The sequence below is a fragment of the Falco punctatus genome, assembly GCF_963210335.1.
Source record: "Falco punctatus genome assembly, chromosome: 3".
NCBI lineage: Eukaryota > Metazoa > Chordata > Aves > Falconiformes > Falconidae > Falco > Falco punctatus.
Genome location: NC_137582.1, coordinates 93638572 through 93658953, shown reverse-complemented (window position 1 = coordinate 93658953; position 20382 = coordinate 93638572). Strand labels below are relative to the sequence as shown.

Below are 20382 nucleotides of genomic sequence, written 5' to 3'. Positions count from 1 at the left end.
CTCCCTTCTGGCAAGCATAATGCAGATCCTGGGAAGAGAGACCTGTGCTTGTAAGCTTGCTCTTTCAGTATTTCATCAAATACAGCAGCAACGCTTAAGAGGTTACTGCCATTAAAGATGAATCTGTTCAAGACCATTGTCTTTAACTACTCCCCTGTATTGTGGAGTATTGTAAGCTGACTGATTGGCTTTTGGATGTTAAGAAGCAAGGCTGGATAGAAGTAGGGCGTGGGGATCGAGAGGAAGAAATACTAACAGTGAATCACTCCTTTGCCGATAGAAGGCATGGTTGCCTTTAATGAATAATTACATGGAGATTGTGAGAGAGTCTAAGTGGGACTGTTATGAAACTTAACTATGAGATACTTTGAGTAATGATCTATAAAGCTGCTAACTGGATTCAGTAAGTTGTTGAGTCATTACCATATAAGACTGGGTTGCTCTGCATGGCATACGAAATCCATATGGCTAGAGGCACTGAGTGGTTTGCTTTTGGTTAGAGAAGGAGATGGAGATGAGCATACATGTACATGGATTTTCAAGAATAAGAAATTAGTAATAAAAAAGTAATTAGCTGCAATTACATACCACCCACACTAACAGTATTTTGTCATTTACCTTTTAATTAAAGAAGTCCTGTGACTGAGAATTAGCAGGTATGAAATTAGCACGGATTTTTAATACTTTGGGAAAAAAAACCCCACAGGATGTTCTCCGCACCAATGTATCTCTTACGACATCAACTCAAAGTAAAATGAGGACTGGTCAGAAGGATGCTGGGTACTACATATAAATTACTGACCTTTCAACCTCTTAGAATATGTTTACATTCAAACTGAGATGCCAAATGAATTGAGCTCTTAAGACAAGAAAGAGAAGAACTTATGAAACCACCACTGCAGATATAATTCATTTTGGAGTAACTACTCAAGCAAAGACCCAGAGCTGAGCTAGTCAGACAACTCTACTATCTTTCACCTGAAGAAAGTGTGATTAGTGGAGGAAATGTCACATTTACAGTTAAAAATTGTTTCAAAGACAACTCGCATCTTTTGGCACAACTCAGCCATTTTAAAAATATTGTAAGAGAGAGAGGCAGAGGCAGCAAAGAGCACTCCTTTTTATGATTTCTCACCCTTGTATTAAGACACCAAATTTAGCTTGAATATTCAGTATCTCAGCAGTTGGCACTTCCCTGGCAGTGGTGCTAAATTGCTCTCTTGATCCTCAGGGATGCAGCGCTGGGGCTCTTGGAGACAAAGGTTTCCTGCACAGCACCTACCGCCCCATGTAGCATCAGCCCACAGCCCAGCACGGAGCAGCAGGACAAGGAGCAACGGGGAACAGCAGCTTTTCCACTCCCTCTGCTGTGAAAGGGGAGAGGTAGTCTCAACAGCTTCTATATAGCATGTGGGAAGGGGACAAAGGCAGTCAAACTGTATGGGGGAAGCTTATTCACTAACAAATAAGCTTCTCTGGTGAGCTTCCTCAAAGGTGACATTGACAGCATTGCACAGAAAATGAGTACCTCTTCTGAAGATGACCTTGCCCACTCACCACACGAAGTATCAGAGCATTACTCCCAGCTGCAACTGTCTTGAGCAGTGCAACATTTGTGACCATTACACATGGTCACTCTACTGCCCTCATGGGTTTTGCAGTTGTTGGGGTTTTTTTGTGTGTTGTATTTTTTTTTTTTTAATGGCAGCTAGTCTCAGCCTTCTTTTTCTGGCTTTTCACTCTTTTTATCCCTTCCACTTTCTTTTTGGCTTGGCTTTTGCTGGCATTGAGCTGTGAATCCTGTACATGGAGCCAAGTGAAGTTACTTGGGAAATTCAAAGGAAAAGAGCTGTAGCAATTACCCGAAAAATACTTTTAGCACAGAGGTACCAACTTCATGGTCACCCTCACCTGTAACCCCCTGGAAACACCACGCAAACCACAGAAGCATAGGACAGACCTGGAGAGGATTCACAATTTCACCTCTCTGCCGTGTGTGTACTTGGCATACTTGGCACCTCTCAGCTTCACATCAACAGCACCTTCGATATGTCTCTTTTTAACTTCCCAACACTTTTAAGGACCCTTGATAAAGGGCACATTTTTTCCTCCATTATATATCACTAACAGAATACCACAACAGATCAGCTTGGTCTGGATGAACTTGACCCATCCATATTGAAATGGAAATGACCCATGCATATGAAATTCTGATGACAAATGATCGTAACAATTAAATTTAGCTTATGGCATAAACCTCCCCCACCCCGCATCACTGGGCTACAGACATGCTAGTTTAAGTGTTGTGTGTCTTACAAAGGTTACCACTAAAAGAATTAATGGACCAGGATGAAATCATATTTTAATCAGGAAATGAACCAAACCAGCGCCTTGCTGAAAACTTATCCTCTCTAGTGTTATAAACATATTTATGCACACACAGTAATCATGACATTCACTAGCTTTGACCCTTCTATTCAGGACAAGCACACCTGCCTTCTCTCTGTTTTCTCCAACGAGTACATACTAGGCATGATTGGTTTGAAAAGGTAGAAAGCAGCACTGAAAGCAGGCTCAAGGAAGCAAAGCACCGACAGAAATAACTAGCTGGTTTTCTGCTAGAAACCAAGAAGAGCATCTCAAGAATTACAGACAATGCCAAAATCAAATTTAAGTGTACTCACATACTGTGATGCTTGAGCTATGGAGGTTACTGTTACCATTCATCAGCTGAACTGCTGAAAGCAACCGTGTCCGTGTTTCTATGCATACCAACAATACAATAAAATACATTAGCTTAAACTGCTCCAGAAAGAAATATTTAAGAATGTGAAAACTTCCAGCCCATGCAGATGAGCAGAGGTGGCAATTCATTCAGCTGCAAAAATGGGATCAATTCCAACGACATGTTAATACTTTATTTATAGCAGCCTGGCCTGCCTAAACTAACATGTTCGTCTCTGACAAACATCAGACATCTCTGACCATGGCAGGATATCAGAAGGGAAAGCTGGGCTGATATGGAGGGTGAGTGACAAGGGCTTGCTGAATGTCATTCAATGAATCATTTAACTCTTTGCATGTGAAGAGAAATGCAGGCACCTCACTTAGCCTTCCTAAGAAGCTCAATTCAGTAGAAATTCCTGTCCAAATAAAAGGCTCTGAAATCCTTGAAGAATGAAATCTGAGCATTTGACATACCCGGATTTTGTATGCAGGACCAAGCCTGTGAATACCTGTAGTCCTGCTGCAGGACTGCTCAACTCTTATGTGAGACAACGTGGCTTCTCTGAGGTCATCTGGCAGTGTGGAGTGGCAACACATACTAAGGAAAAACTCCTACTATGAAGCTTGGAAAATAAGGAGGGTAAAACTTTGTGCATAAATGCTTTACAATGTATTTATTCGAAGTAATATCTGTTTAATTTCTTCTTCATCAGATATTTCAATACAGAATAGTCTGTTATGAAACATCTGAGCAGATCAAATGGGTGTTTTAGATTTCAGAACAAGGACTTGCAGTTGATCTGTCACCCTCAAGCTTAACAGGTAAAAAAGTCTGTTTCCCTTCATCCATCATAGTGAGGAGAGCAGGAGGTGCAAACACAAATATGATCAGTCTAAACTGCAATCTTAGATGTGGCAATGGCTGCAAAGGTTACCGGCAAAATTGAAAAGCAGTAACCAACAATTTTTGCATGAAAAGGACAATCTCCAGGAGAAGGTAAAGGGCATCCATGTGACTTCTCCACTAGACATCCTGCAAAGCCACAGATTATTCTCTTCCTACAGTAAATATCACAGTTTCTTCCTCTGGAAAGAGCAGGCAGCAAGGTCTTCAACAGCAACAGGAGCTGAGGCAGCCCTTGCCCTGCTCGCTCCTGTGTCAGCAGCAGCCCTGCCTTGTGGCCACGCAGCCGGCTGTGCAAATGATACCCGGGCGGCTGAAGCACACACTCCTCACCTGCTTTTTTTTTTTTTTGGACTTGTTTTCAGCTAGACCAGTCCCCTGATTCAGTTCACTGATTTGGATGTCATAACACGCAGGATGGCACAAGTGCAGAAGTGAAGACCAGGAACAGTTAATCAAGATAAAAGTTTCTGCCACAGCCTAAGATCGCAGTTCCAGGACCAAATCCAGAAAACCTGCCAGCTCAGCTCCTACCTGCTTTGGGCTCTCATAAGCAATTGCCAATGTGAGATGTGATGTCTTCAGCGGGACCCATGCAGGAGCAATGCCTGAAAGCCTTAACCTGGCCTTTCTTAAGTCTGACTGAAAACATCCGTCACATGCCTCTAATTTCAGTATGAAATTGTATCACAATGTAAATGATACTGCTGGCTTGTAACCCATATGAGAAACAAGAGAACACTGAAGGGGGTTCACCTTGCAATACATTCATTCTGTAAGCAATTTTACTTCTGTTCCTTACAGTTGCAGAGACTGATGGGAGAGTAGTAGAGACTTGTGGGATTTGAGATGTTTGGCTGGCTGGCAGCACAAGAGAATCTGATTCACTTGTGTTTCCTTTCAGAAATGCAACAGCCACCAAAGAATCACAAAATAGAGCCATGATTAAACAACTGATTGCAGGCGAGCGTGGGGATGCCCACACACATCAAACTTGCTCTGCTCCTGGGGAAGTTTGCAGCCCATGCCAGGTACTGCAGTGTTAGACTGCTCCCTGTCCTCAAACTAGCTCATGCACAGGCTTTCTAAAAGCAAGGCAAGCTTTTTATTTATGTCTTCCACTTGCATTTACATTTTTAAAGAGACAACCGTGATTTTCCAAATAACTATTTAAAAGATCACAAAGAACCCATATAAACATTGGGATATAATTTGGAGGAAACAACTATGCATCTTGATTTACCTTTCAGGTAGACCTTTATACTGAAAAGCAGAGTAAGTGTAATAGGAAAGATGGAAATACAGTTTTAACTGATGTATGTAATTCAGTACATATATTCTGTAACACAACTATATGTTGTTGGATTTAACAAAACAGCACTCAAGTAGCATTCAGAAAGAAAAAAAAAACAAAACACAAGCACTTCCAATACTTTTGTTAGCTGAAAATTGCCAATAATTTTTGTTGCAAAAACATTTTCCTTGCACTTTCAATATTCCTCTGAGACAAGAGCGAAAATACTTTAACTGTGAAAATGATCCACTTTACAGGCGTCAAACTATTTTTAAACCCTACTCTTCAGTCTGCTCCTCTATGCCTAGATCATCAGTAATTTATTTGTGAAATTCCCCGAGGAAGGGAATTTGGAAAGGAAGGGTAGGTGGGAAGCAAGAAAAGCCACACACAGACACAGACACAGACAGACACACAGACACAGAGAGAGAGAGAGAGAGAGAGAGATATTCCCTACAGGGGAGGTTACTTGTGCCAAATTTTGACACCTGACACAAAACAAGTACCACCTTACTATTACCATGGTTCTGCTGAAGTTGGTGAGATGCCCAGCACTACCATGAAAAACAGAACCAAAAGCTAACGCTGAATGTTCAGAATATGGAGGGAGCAGCAGACTTAGCAAAGTGTCGTACCCATCCATCCCACGACATAAATCACTGTAAGGTCGCAGAGGAAAATCAGACAAGGTCTAAGTAGGAGGGCATGTCCATTGACTCCACTTGAGACGAAAAGGAGTAAGACCACAAAATTTGAAGATGGAAACAGGTAAACTGATACGGGAGATGTGGGATGGGATGGCATGACAAAGATCACTTGAAGCACTCCCTGAAGCCCTATGTGCTTAAGTCTTAATTTGGGAGCAAATCCAAGAGGGATATGCTTGGAGTCCCGGACTGGGGTCCTCCCCTATCCAACATCAGGTGATACTGCAAGCCTTTCTTTGCTGTCAGTGGAGGAATGACTGACAGATTCCAAAAGCTGCAAGTCCACCAGGCTTTGGTTCTCCCGCGGACATTTCTTTCAGCTGTACTGAGAATACAGCTGTACAGCTTTCTTCCTGCTCCTTACAGTGTGTCAGTGCTGCAGGGAGTATCTTTTGTGATAAGGAATTAAACATCCACTGCCTCAAAAGGCACAAAACTGCTACAGGATCAACAGCTTAAAGACAACTAATACATCTTCTTTTATTTTTTTTTTCAGTGGGAGACTTCTGCAGCTATGACACTATATCCAGGTGCAAAACAAGTAAGCGAACTGCACTTCTGAACACCCGAATGACTCCAGGTGTCATGCATAATGATACGCATACTTGCCAAATGTGGGTGTTAGAGGACTTGTTACGAGTTCCTGCCTGTTGCATAAGGTGTTTCCCAAAACCCAGAAGGAAAACATTTAGTGCAATACAAGTCCAAGCTCACGTTTAAAGCAGGAATTGTTGATCCTAACTCAATGGAGCATCAGATCTTCATTCCATGGAGCACAGAAAGAAATGCTAGTCAGGTATGTCTCTGGAAAACATGCTTACAGGAACATGTCTGCATGCACATAAAGGAAGGGCCTACTTTTGGGAAAAGGTTGTCCCTTGAAGATCTCATACATCTGTTTTGATGAACCGCCCTGGAGATTTTCTGTATTGGTTTTTCCAGAAGAGGAGGTTGTACAAAGCACTGCCAAAGCTTGCCTTTCTGCAAAGGTTGCCACCTCTGCTGGAAAAAGACAGCACTGAATACACATTTTAATGTTACACAAGACACAGTTTAGACTACAGCAGCAAGAAAGGCAGAGACACAGACATTTCAGAGCCCATGCTCTCCTTGACAAAGTCAAAAACCAAACCAAAAATTGAAGAGCCAGCCCTGCTGAGTTCTCCTGCAATGTGAATTGTGGTTCTTCTGTCAGTGCCTAATTGAACAAGCCACAAACACATAAAATCAAAGCAAATACAACTGTTGAGAAAAGCCAGGGAGAATAAAAGTGCTCGCGTGGCAACTTAGTCAGCAATCCGACTCCAAAGAGAGACTTAAACCATCTTCCCTCTACTAGTGAAACTCAAAATCCCAGTTCAGGGTTTACGGTCTGACCTTTGGGCAATGCGAAGCCCAGAGCCTTGCACTTGCACAGTGTCTAGAGGAGCCTGGTCTCAGTCATGCCCTCTTCACACGAAATTAAATCTGGCAAATAGTCACCAGCCTCCCACCCACCCCGGCGGGGGGTTACAGAGCTGCCAGTAAGATCCATTTCACATTTTTCTGCTTCCCTCCTGCACTAGCTCTCTAACAGGCTGCTGTTTTACAGTGCCCTCTTTATGAAGAACTTACCTTCTTTTAGAAGATCACGAGGAATCCTTTTCCACAGGTGGTTGTGGAGACAGAGGCAAAATTGACAGTTAATGTGAGAATGTCACCTGCTGTTTGGCTGGGCTCGGTGCGCGTCAGGAGATGAAGTGTAGACACAAACTCGTGGTTGCTTCCCGCTCTCCAGCTCATCCACTTAAGCCCATAGATAATAACAACATATTTACATGGATATCCAACACTTGCACGCTTTTCTCTCTGCCTGCCATCCATCCCAAAGCTGTTTTATTGGCTCTAATGACATAACCTTCCTACTTAGCCATGCAAGGAAGCACACAGGCTATGAAATCGACTTTCACTGCTGGTTTGGATTCTTCTGCTAATTCATACAGTTTTTCATTCCATGCCCTTTAGGTCTATAATAAATATCACCCTTGATAAGTTGGAGCAAGAATTAAGCTAATATTGAAAGAATCTGTCGGACTACTTATTTATTGTTTTAATTTTATGGCTGCCTTGATGTAAATCCTATCAGACATTGACTAGGCCTAAACAGAAATCACTAAATCACCCAATGTCCTAATTCAATGGAAAAGCAGAAAAAGTAGTATATTAAGTACGTTACAAATGAAGTTGTTAAATGATTCATTACTCACTGGTTTTGAAATGCTTTTTGTTGACTAAAACAAAAAAACTATCCAATAATGCAATGTATATATTTTTAGGATGTTTACTATGTCATATGTTGGACACACCTTCTGCACAATGGAAGCGTTAACTGTTTAGCATTTAGATAAAGCTTATCTAACATTTTCCGTGCTGCAATGTTTTTGTTAAACACTTAGCTGAAGAAACATTATTGTATTTGTATTCAGGAAGAATCTACTTTGTCCAAGCACAGAATTTACTTTCATTGTGGACACTCTGCATAACAATCTGATCTGCAATTTGCATCATCTTATCTCCCTCTATGTTCACTAATAGCTGAACGCATGTATCAGCTCACAGGATCAGACCCAGAGCTGGACTTGGAAAATTGTTAAGAATTTTCATTTTGTTATGATTTAACACAGTAAACCCCTAATATTTTCATTTGTAAAACAGAAATACCACTCACCTAGGGGAAACATTTCTTTGCAAAGGTGCAATTGTGCCAATTCAAGTGGATTTACTGAATTAGATTACAGATGATATTCCTGATTAGCCAGTTTGCCATCCTATGAGGCTGACAAGGAGCAAAGGACTAAGGAAGGAAAATAGATAAGGCTGCAGGTTGCATTTTAAACGCTCAGCTGCTATGGCTATTGATATTAAGAATGTCCTTTTGATGAGCTCAACATTTATGAAAACTCTATAGCCACACTTACATGCTAGTGAAAGCCGAACTGCATTGGTAACATTTAATCTCTGGGGAAAGTCTTTTGTTTTGAACACTTTCATGACACTGAAAAAACACCATGTTAATACACATAAGAAAGAAAGAAAAAAAAAAAAAAAAAAGAAAAAAAGGAAGACCCTTCAAAATGCCAGAGCTTGTTCCATAAATCTCTTTTCGCATCCTAACACAGAAACAGTGGCCAATCCCTGTTCCGGCTGGACCAAGGGGAACCCCCCTACAGGAGACTCAACTTTCATCTTTAAAGAAGAAAGAAAAATGAAAAAGAGGAAAAAGGCACCTAGAAATTTTATCTTTGTAATCAAATGAGGGAAACTACTCTGTGATCTATTAATACCTCTGTCCTTCCAGAGAGAGGATAAAAAGTTATTGAAGATGTTTCTAAACTTCTTTGTCACTGTTGCACTGGGGATCGTGTGCCCCAACTTTGCTGGCAGTTCGTTCAGGGAAAAAAGGAAAGCTGATCTCATCATGTCCTTGATGGCATGCTGCTCTGAGAGAGAAGGGACAGCACAGGATTTCAGTCTAAAATTACAGACCCAGATTTTCTCCTTTCCAGGTACTATTGAGACACACGCTTTCTAAACAGACTTAGTCATGGGAGATTCCTTTCATTGGGAAGCACCCTGCGGTGAAGATACTTTTTAGGACTCCAGCACAGAACATGACAGGGATTAAAAGGCACAGGTAATCTCTGCTGTATTAATGGCCTTCACGGAGACCAGTGATGGCATGAGCAGCAGCATTACTTAGTGCAGCTGTCCCTGTTGGCCTCATCAAGTCCACAGCAAGGTCTGAGGAGAGGAGGTAACACTGAAGAGTCTACAGCTGCAACGGTGAGGCTGGGGACCCCCAGTATAACACACTGGGGGTTGCTCTAGTTTATGCTTGCTCCCTTCCTCAGCCTCAACAATCCCAGCCCCTCATGTACCATGTGCTTGAGACCCCTATCTTGGTGGCCCTTTGTGGGACTTGGTTTGTCAATGTCTGTCTTGTACTGTCAAAAGTCCAAGTATTTGATTGAGCCTACCTTCCTGTGAAAAAGTATTTTAGGCTGGAAAAAACCCCAAATCCTGCTTTTCATTTCCATACAGCAGATGCTTCTGTATTTGAAAACCCTTACTGGGCTTTATGAGGGATTCCATTCTTTCCTGCTGCAGTGGGGTGCCTTGAGGCTCAGACTCTAAATTCAGAATAAAGTGGGAGCTGTGGCTATGTTTTCTTCAATTTGTATCCTCACACTCTCCACTATATTTACACCACATTTATCTTTGGTTCTGTATCATCTTAACCATGCATACAAAATGCCAGCACTGTAATTTGCTACTTCTGCAACTGCTATTCATCCAACAGCCTTCACTTCAGTAAAAAGATAGCTTCCTCCTGAACAACCTTAACCTAGCTAGTGTTTCTTGTAATTTTATTGATTATTGCAAAGTTACCCAAAGATAAATCTAGCCCTCCGAGTTAAACTTCAAACAAGAACTGTGTGCTTCTTTGACCTGGAGGTAGTCATCTGCAAGTGCGTTAAAAATTAGTATTTTGCTAAGCCACAGAAAAAAACCCTCAAATAACAAGAGGTGAAATATGGGGACTGAGCCTTAAACAACTTACAGTAACCAAAGGATTAGTGCTGTAAGATGAATCAACCACCCTCTGGTCCTTTCAAGCATCCAGCACCAGTTCATTGAGAAAGCAGTCCCATGCCCAGTAAAGAACATTTCTCTGGTAACAAGGCAATGGAGGAAGATTTTTCTCATCCAGTAATGGCTGGTGTATGTACCAAAGCAGAAAGATTTCATGCTCGAGATTCTTGTGTCAGTGATTATTTATGCACTTTTTTCATAAAAGATTTCCTTTTAACTGTTTTGAATGTGGTGCCTTCTAATTGCATTGGATGTTCTTGTTACACGCGCAAATCAGCAAGTATGAGCATACAGCCAGCCTTCTCTGCACTACCCATTATTTTACATTCAGCTATCATGTCACCTCTTATCTGTTTCCTCCCCAACCTAAACAGTTCTAATACATTTCACTCATCCTCATGTCTTGTGCATTTTAACTTCTCAGACAACTTCTGCAGCCTGGATTTTTTTTTTCTTTTATGTCTGTCAAGATGCAAGGACCAGCTATGAACACACCTTCACATAAAGGGGACAGGCTCACTATATATATAACACCATCATAATATTTACAGCCGCACGCAACCATGTGTCACTTCCTTTAATGAGAAGAAGGAACAATCAAATGGATAGGAAATTAAATCAAAGTATACGATATATGACTTCTTCAGCTGAGAAATACTTCTCCTTAAGGACTGCCAGTAAGTTGAAAAGACTACTCCCTCCTACATCAGCAGAACTACCTACACATACAAGCACTCGCGGTGTTATCTAGCATCATTCTTTATGTCAAAGTCATAAACTACAGCGATCCAACTTCCTAGGCCATCAACAACAATTTGTTCCTAAAGTTACCCTGTATATTTAAAATTCATCAGCATGCGCCAGAACTATAACATATTCCTTTCTGATAGGCATTTATCCCTCTTTAGCCATGATCCCTAACAGATTTTATTGTTGTCACTGCCCTCCTGCGCAATGAGTTTAGCTCATTCTAAAATAAGGCTTAAGGGCTTGTAGGTTGCACAGGAGCTGCATTTCACAAGGGATTACGTATTTTCATTATCAGCACAGTCACTTTATTCAGTCTGAGTTTCCTTCAGGAATCCTAGCAGCTTGCTGCAATTTACAGGCTTATATTGCTCCAACCTCCTTCCTACTCAACACGTTTAAGCTTTATTACCCCTCCCAGAGCTACTGTTTGCAGGTATCTCTCTGATAGATGGCACATCTGCCCTACAGACAGCAGAGCAGTGCAGAGGTGTCTGAGCTGGCGGTATTAGACCTACGTTTGGAGCAGAAGCCAGGCAGTAGCAACAACATGGTGCCTGGTGCAGGATAATTTACCCTACCTCTGCACAGGTAGACCGACCTACACATACCGCAGTTTTCGGTGGCTAGGCTGTTGCCAGAACAAGGCGACTCACGTAAACCTGGCTGAGGTACCTGAGGAACTCAGAAGCGGATTGAATTGGATTTGCCCCCATGAGCAAATCAGTTAGCTATTCTGAAATATCCGAGGCATCCTTAACGTCTCCCTGCTTTCATGGCTTACAAGATTTCAGTGGTTTTTTGTATTTTTATCAGTCTTACTAACACTGCATGTACGTATTCAGACACTCATTTTTCAAAGCCCCTGTCACGCTCTCCCTGCTGTCCACAGACATTACAGGTGAAACACCAATCTTGCTGAAGTCGACAGCGAACTGCTGCTGAGTTCTCCGTGGCCCACATTTCATCCCATAAGGTCAGGAAATTGTTCAGACTTGTGACGGTACTGGTTCTTATAGCTCTCCCCACAGAGACCAGTGGGGGATATGAAGACATGGAAGCAGGTTTGACAATCAAGGCATCCAAGACACCTCCAAAGCCTTGCAATGGGCTGATACCAGAGGTGAGATTGGAAACAGTGATGCTCTGGCAGCCCAGTGCCCTCAGCAGCGTGGCCAGCTGCAGCTGGGTTGCCTTGGAGAAACAAACCAGCTCTGCAGCCTCTCACCCAGCATCCTCAGAGCCCATAACCAGCAAGAGAGAGTCACGGGAAAGGCTGATGCTCATTAATGCAGAGACTATGACTTCCATTGGCCCCACAGACATTTTACCTATGAAATTTTTATTGCTATTTGTAGTAGCCAACATAGCTCAGCTTCTTCTGTAAGAGCAAAGACAGATGGTGCTTTTGAAGACAGCACATGCTGCCTCCTCTTAAGTGCCCTTTTCAGGTAAATTTTAAAAATGGACCAAGCTGGCACCTGCAGGTCAAACTCTGCAGTTCCTTCAAAATCCAGGAAAACTAAAGCATGTCACACACACAACTACTATAATTCCCCAGGCTGGCACTTAGTCATCAGTCAAAGCTACTCTCACAACACAGAAGTAGATTTCTTTCCTCTCCATTGCTCTCTAATGTTATTGAAATAAAAATAGATGGAACTGTGATTTTTCACATCTGATGCTGAGTCCTTCTCTAAGCACTAAACTTTAGCTTCTTTCAGAAGAGGTGTCTTCTATAAAGATACACTACATCTGTGCTGGAGCTTTCTTCGTAATTCAAGCAAAAGTTAGCAGCTGTTACAGCTCACTACGCACACACTGAACCACTTTGTGCCACTTACCACAATGAAAGGTTCATTCACACCCTGTATTTTCTTTATGAAATAGCCTCAAATGGTTTTGCCAACAGCAACAATCGTTTTGAACCAGTCAGTCTTTCTTCCACAGTTGTACATTTTAGCTTAAGAAAGCACCTATGCTTCAAAACTTTTACAGTGCAGGGGAGACACTAGGGGACACAAGCAGCTGCAATGCTCAAAAACCTCTCTGATCCTTCTAGCATTAGCTGTTCTGCAGGGCATCCAAGTTTCGTTATGTAGACCATGAAACATGACAGGTTTGTTGGGAAAAAAATATATATAATGGGGCATGATTTTGGACTTACTGAAAATGGATGTATTTTCAGAAGGCCTGTTGAGAGCTCAGGAACATTGGGTCTGCTTTCAAGGAGCCTGAGGTCCAGAGGAATGTGCAAGTGTCTACATCCAGCTGACTTCAGAAGCATTGCTGACCTTAACTGATGGTAAAATCACTTTGGGAAACTTAGTATCACAAATGTAACTATTCCTTCACAACATCATTTCCTTCCAAGCAAATAAGGTACACAGTTCAGTTACCTACACCAAAGTAGTTTGAAACTAGCACATCAAAAAGAAAAATCACTTAGCTTGGATGTTATTACTAATGCAACAGCTTGATGAATTCTGCAGTGAAAAAAAAACAACTCTTGGCAACTTTTTCATATATTTAAATAACTTTTTGAGAAAATATGGTGTTTATGATCACATGGGGAATCATAAAAATAAATACATAAATAAAAATTTGGCTTATAAATAAATTAAATTTAAATCAACAAATAATATTTAGTGATCATAAATAAATAAATAAAATTCTAGTGCTTAGGTTTCATCTGAAATTTGCTCTAAGCTGTTTTGGGTTTCCTTCTTAGCACAAGGCCCAGGAGATGTGGACCCATGTGAATGGGAACAAGCTTTACATGACTCCCCATGATCTGAAAACACCATGTTTTATTCAGTGTAATAAATACTGGCAATATTAATGTTTTGCCTGGTAGACACATTTACAATACTACAAGGATTTTATGAAAACATGTCACTTTCACCTAACCGATGACACTTTGTCTCAAAAATGCATTAACTTATATTCCTTGAAATTCTCTCATAACCAATGATTTTTCCTCTTCATTTTTGTCAGTTCAGTCTGTGAATTTAATTTGTACTAGCTACTATACTGACACACTTGATTTTAATTTTACAGGTATGTGTAACGAGTTATTAGCTGGAGGTAGTTTGTCATACAAGCGTACAAAAGCATTCGGTGAAATGCCATGGGCATTCAGGAAAGAAACACATCCAGATACAGTGGCTTTTCCTCTGTGACCTGAGGAATCACAATTCGGCCAGCATCCACTAGAAGGACATTTTGAAAGATCATGTTGAAAATTGACAGATCGATATTCTGACACAGCATCTCCCATAGTAAGAGCAGATAAAGCAGCACCTGCGTATGCTGTGGGAAACCAAACCGCTCTTGCCTTGTACATGGTGCATTTTGCTTATTAGTTTTAACATCTGCAGTCTGTCTGTTCTCCTTTTCCTCAGGGATTCATCAACCTAGTCTGGCTTGGTCTCTGTGAGGCCCAAACCATGACCTCCTCTTAGGCTCCTGCTTCTTGTACTGTAGATTTCTTTACACCTCATTTTCTAACTGAACCGGCTGCTTACACCTGCACAGCCAAATTCTGCATCAGGAGGTTGCCATGGCAGACAATCGTAAAAGTGGTAAAATTCTGGCTTGCCAAATAAAATCTCACTCTGAGTTACTTCAGGTGCACCTCTCTGGCTCAACATTTTGCTCATTTACTCATTGACAGAAGCTTTTTAATTAAGATGTGGGAAAAAAGGAGCAAGGCCAAAGCTGTGTGCATTGAAAACACTAACTAATTTCCAGGCTGGGAAATCTGGCACTTCCAAGGCTTCTGATACCATATGCTGTAAATGCTAAAGAAACAAAGATCATTAATGATGTTGAGCCTCTGGTACCCAGGTCCTTAATACACCATGGGTCTACAGTGTTCCAGCCTCATATTTTTCTATCACCAATAGGACTCCATAAAGTCCAGTCTGTTTCCTTTGTCTTTTTATTACCTACAGCTAGAGTTTCCCCATCTTTCCTCCTCTCTACCTCTTTGTCCATGTGCCCTCTGTCCATTTTGACATTTGTACAGGTTACCTCACAATGAAGACCTGCTCTTGAACACCACCTTTGGATGTTATCACAACCCCACTTGATCCCCACAGCCTGGACAAGCAAACCAAACTACTCCTCTCTGTAGTTCCCGATGGAGGGAGGGATCCCCATTCAACCAAACTGCCATCCTAAGACCAATCAAAGGCTTCCCCACATGGAAGCAAACACTCAGTAAAAGCTGCACAGAATGGGTATGTGATGGCAGATATCAAGTCTTTGTCAACGTGGGGTTGGTACACAGAGTCTGAGCCTGGCGTGGTCCCACAGGAATACAGGGAGAACATTCAACTCCCTGAGAATGAATAGCTCAACAAATGAGTTATTAAGAATTTAACTACACAAATCCCGAGAGAAAACCACTGAAGTTTATTAAAAATGAATTTGAAATCGCTCCTCTATATGGAAAAGACACTAAGTGCCAATGTTGCAGGACCTCCCTAGATTAGGAGAATATGTTTATGGGCCACTGGGAAGTTTCTATTCCAGGAAGCCCAAGAGAGCGCTGCTGAAAGAAGAGTCTGCTCCACCTTCAGGGGGAAGTGCCAGACTTGGAATAACACCTCCTGAAGTAACCCACCAGTATCAGCCAAGTTCTTCTGGGTTTAAACTGACCTTACTAACATCAAAATCTGGCCCATAATAAGCCACAGTTAAGCAGCTTAAGAGCCAGATCAACTTCTCTGATTCTGGAAGAAGTGCTTGCTGGCCAGGCCAATCCACTTGGGGTTACTGCTGTGTGCCAGTCTTTGGAGATGCCAGATATTTGGGGGCTGAAAAAGTTGATGATGCTAAGTGCATGGTGTACTGCCTGGTCCCTGGCACACTGCTTGGTACGTAGGCATCTGCAGAGACACACAAAAACCTGTCCCACACCTTCAAAGACAAGTTTCTCTAGAAATAGAATGAAAACACCTACACTATACATGGTGATTCTCTCTAGCTAGTGTTTTCTGGGAGAACACATCATTCACATATAGGCACCGTACTTACTTTTCCAACCTCTACTTTTTCTTTCACCTCAAAACAGTTCTGCTTGAAAATGGTCTGATTACAGGAATGCCTACTTACATTCAGCCACTACACTAAAGACCATGACAAGCACTCTCTGTGTAGTGGACTTCACGCCCTCTGTGTCACTCTTAATATCTTTCCTTCTTGAACAACCTCCCTCTGGGACTCAAGGATCATCTGAGGCTTTGCTTTGCCTTTGGGGTGGCTGAGGCTGTGATGGACTTCTGTATATTACAACAGCTTCCTGAACAAGCCACCTAGGTCCCCTGGCAAAGTTCTTTCTCTGTCCATTTTGAAGAATGTAAATTGAAGAATGCAGTGTCCTGTAGTGTATTTTTCAGGAGCAATGTACAGACATTTCCAGCAAGTGTTCTTAATGGAAGGTTCTTTGCCAAGTATTGCTTCCTTCCCTAGTTGTGGTTTTAAGAAAGGACATTTGCTCGCAACAGAAAACAGAAGAGCAGAACTTTCAGTCCTGTACACTTACTCACTGTATCCCCTGGTAGATGAACTAGAAGGGCTTTTTTCCCCCCAGGGTCTACACGTGTAAACGTTTAGTAATGAGCTTATACTTACCAGTCAGGATGCTAAGACAGAGTGAAATTCAAACCAAAATCATTCAAAGTGAAAGCACTACACCCAGCAAGTTAAAATCAAGGGCCAAAGGGATTTAAGTGCTGCAGAAACACTTTAAAAAACTACAGGAAGAGCAAGATGGAGCAAGGAACAGAGGGGCTAAAATTGTGAGACGATCAGAATATAGGAAGCAGAAAAAGGTGAAGCTCCCAGCAACATTCCAAAGCAGAATTTAAAATGGCCTGTGCTGCTAACAAAAGATAGGCCATTTATTTATTTACTCAACTCATATTGATTTTGAAAACTAGCAAGATTACTGCAAAATAATAATAAAAAAACATTTAAAAGCCTACATTTTGATTAGCTTGTGCTGTCATAATTTGCAGAAGCGCATTGACATTATGTGTGATGAGACTCAATAAACAAAACTAGAATAACATGGCTACCACTCAACATTTCCGTAACGTTTTATGCTTTCACACCGTTTTGCAACGTAAACTTAATAAATTAATCTCCGTAAGGTAGGCAAATCTGATTAGCCCTATTTTACAGATGAGTTAACTGAGGCTTGGCAAAAGTGATGTCACCAAAGCAGCACAGAGAGTTGAGAGGAAAGAGTAGCAATTAGTGGAGCAGTTTGTGGCCATGGAGACCCTGCCATTCCCTCTGGCCGATTATTGTGCAGGACTCCCTCATTCCTTCTGCAGCGTAAAATTTAGAGATCTGCCCATCTGTCTGTTAGCGTTTCCTTGTTCCCTCAAAGCATTATTAATGAACACATGCATGCAATCTGACTGAGGGACCTGGTTTGTGCTGCACAAACGCACACCAGAGCCTGCAACCCTCTAGCTTAGTCTGCCAGATTAACCTGGACAGAGAAAAAGTCTCGTGACCTGCTCCAGCCAGTTTTGCACCTAGAAATCCAGGCAGTCCCAAAGACACATGAAAAGGAATAATCCCCAGAGGAGAACAGAAATGGTACCAGCAGCACCCCATCTCCCGCAGACCTTCCTCCTGTCAGATATCATGGTGGGCCATGCCCTGCTTCTCTGGAGGCACTTACACGTGTTGCCCTCTCACCGCTCGACTCTCCCACTGAAAATCATGTTTGAAACAATGACAGCTGCTTTGCCAGCCTTCTACCCATCCACTGTGGAGCCATGGCTTTCTGGATTCATGAAGGTGTTTCACTTTTCCCTGAAAGATTTATTTTGCCATTGGCATTTATTTTGACTAAATATCATGTCACATCACTTCAGTGGCAAGGAGAAGAGAGGATCCCTCTTAGCAATGGCATTTTCTATTATGCTAAAACAGCTGTTGAGGGGAAGCTACATCCGAAGGGAAAAAGGGGGACTTTCTAACAGGCATTCAAAACACCTGAAGTAGTAGTGATGTAGAATGACTTACCCCCATCCAAATATACATTTCCAGATTTTCACCTTTTTCTACAGGCACTAAAATTCTCTACAAGCCTTCAGGATATAAAAATGTCATCCACTATTATATTAGTCCAAAAATGTGACAGAAGTGTCGCTCAAGAAGTAGAAGTAAAAAACCTGCAAAGAACAGGCTTGTGAACAAGCACAACATAAACAAATAAAACCTGAGTGCACCTCGCAAAACTGAAGTTGTAGGACAGAAACCACAACAGGTGGGTAGTCAGGTAAATACATGACTATCTGCAGTATCATCATTCAGAAAAGCAAACAAGAAATAACAATGCGATCCCCAGTTTTGCTTTTCTGCCCTTTCCCTCCACTCCTAAAATTTCCTGTATTCTGTTACAGCAACACCTCTTCCAACTGCTGCACTGGAGGCACAGAAAATGTGTGTTGCACACCATTGCAGTAAAGGTGACTTCTAAGAGCACAAGCACACTAAAACATTTGTTTTGCCTACATTTTTCTCTATTCATGTCCTGGGTCATCTGCTTTTGTGACATATTAACAGTAGTCACATAAGACTGGGGCTTTACTTATGTCCTCAAGGAAAAAAAAATGGAAAGAAATAGATCCAAAATCTTCCTTCATTTGAAAGTCCCCCACTTTAGGTAGGGCAGGTGATTTACTGGAGATCTGTCAGAACTTGTGGACAGAGGAATGGAGTATTTGCATGTGCAGCAGGGATAAAATACCACTGTAAAACCTAAGCTCACTTCTATCTGATCTCCTCTCTCTTTAGATTTGACTGCTGACGTTGGTACAAAACAGTATTTGGCAAAGACTATGTATTTGGTCATGAAATCTCACTGGAAAGATCCCAAATGGAGAAAAAATGTTACTGGAGATATATCAGTGGAACGTTCTAATTGCTGATACACTTCACACATACACCCATACATTAGCCTAGAGCAGACAACCACCACAGTTACTTTTTGAACACATTAAAATCTAAAGTAGGAGCTTAGGGGTAGTCTGAAATCATGGTATACATGGTATACAAGATGTATTATGCATATCTTCAATATGAAAAAGTCAGAACTGAAAAGCTGTATCACAGGTAGAGTGGAATATGGACAGACTGGGTCATTTACTGCACACTTGAAGCAGAGGTCACTGCAAAAGAGAATTTACTTCATCAGAGCCCAAAGTGAACAAATATAAACGGCTGGGACTAGCAAAGCGATGGAAAAAAGAACAGATTGGATCAACTACCCCCATGGGAAAGAGCTTATCTTGAAATACCTCATTTGCTGGAAGCAATGTGACCTGGAAAGAAACTGCTCCACTCAGACCTAGGAGAACAGACCAGCACCCACATGACAGACTGCTGAAAAGAACTTACCCACTGACCTTAGGTCAATCATCTCAATAAAGAAGCAAACGCAGTCTCTGAGTCTACAGCTGGTATCAGCTACACGAGTTACAGGCAAAGAGGTTTAGGGAGACATTTTGCTTGTCCAATACATTATTTTTTTTTAATTTTACAAAGAGATGTGTCCAAGTCAGAGGACCAGGAACTTGTTAGGTGTCAGGTCAGTCCGGTTATTCTTTTATCTTTCTGCAAACTTTGGAACCTGCACTCCTCATTTTTTTCAGAGCACGATGGAGCTTGGTTCAAGCCAATCTCTAGAACGCCCCTTTTGCTCTTCTGTAGTCCCCCATAACATTCAGCAGCCTTGTTTATTTGACTTTTCTCTGTCTCTGGAAGCCAACAGCAGTTCCCAGATGATCAGCAGGGAGGCATGACTGCCTCTCAAAATGCTGAGAGAAGTTTGGTTTTTCTGTGTGATGAAACACAAAAAAGAATAAAGATTTGAAGTTTGCCTGTTAGGATAATCTTTTCTGAAGGAGCTTATGGCATAAGGACACACTCACCCAAACAGCATTTCAAATGCTTACTCACAACTTTCAGCAATTGTTAACATTCTAAATCGATTTATGACTTAAAGCTATAGCAAGCAAACATGGCTTGAGTGAACGGAAAACATCTCAAAACAGTCTGCTCTTCCCTTCAGCCTAAAATAAACTTATCCTGTAGCTGGTAGATTGTAAAGGTGCTGCCAGATGACTTAAAAAGAAAACAAACCCCAAACACTGCTTAGTGCTTTCTTGAATCTTCTGATGCAGACCTTACCTGACATGAGACGTGCTTTATGTCTTCCAAGTGGCAGTGCAAACTAAGTAATTAATCCTTACAATGTGGGACAGGTCAGTAGCATCATACTGAGACAGAGAAGTTAACATTAAAACTCAAAACTACCGCAGTGTCTCAAATGGCATCCTGGG

The 20382-nt window shown here is 41.6% G+C and overlaps 1 protein-coding gene across 7 annotated transcripts in view; it reads right to left on the bottom strand.

Annotated features, from left to right (window-relative positions):
- FARS2 (phenylalanyl-tRNA synthetase 2, mitochondrial) overlaps positions 1 to 20382 on the bottom strand; it is a 249520-nt gene that overhangs the window by 16922 nt on the left and 212216 nt on the right. The window contains exon 8 of one of the 7 annotated variants that reach the window (XM_080379975.1): positions 10426 to 19877. The exons of the other annotated variants lie outside the window; for them this stretch is intronic. Coding sequence (XP_080236101.1) covers positions 19850 to 19877 — 28 coding nt within the window. The 3' untranslated portion in view covers positions 10426 to 19849. Of the gene's footprint in view, positions 1 to 10425; positions 19878 to 20382 lie in introns of those variants that run through there. 7 annotated transcript variants of the gene reach the window in all.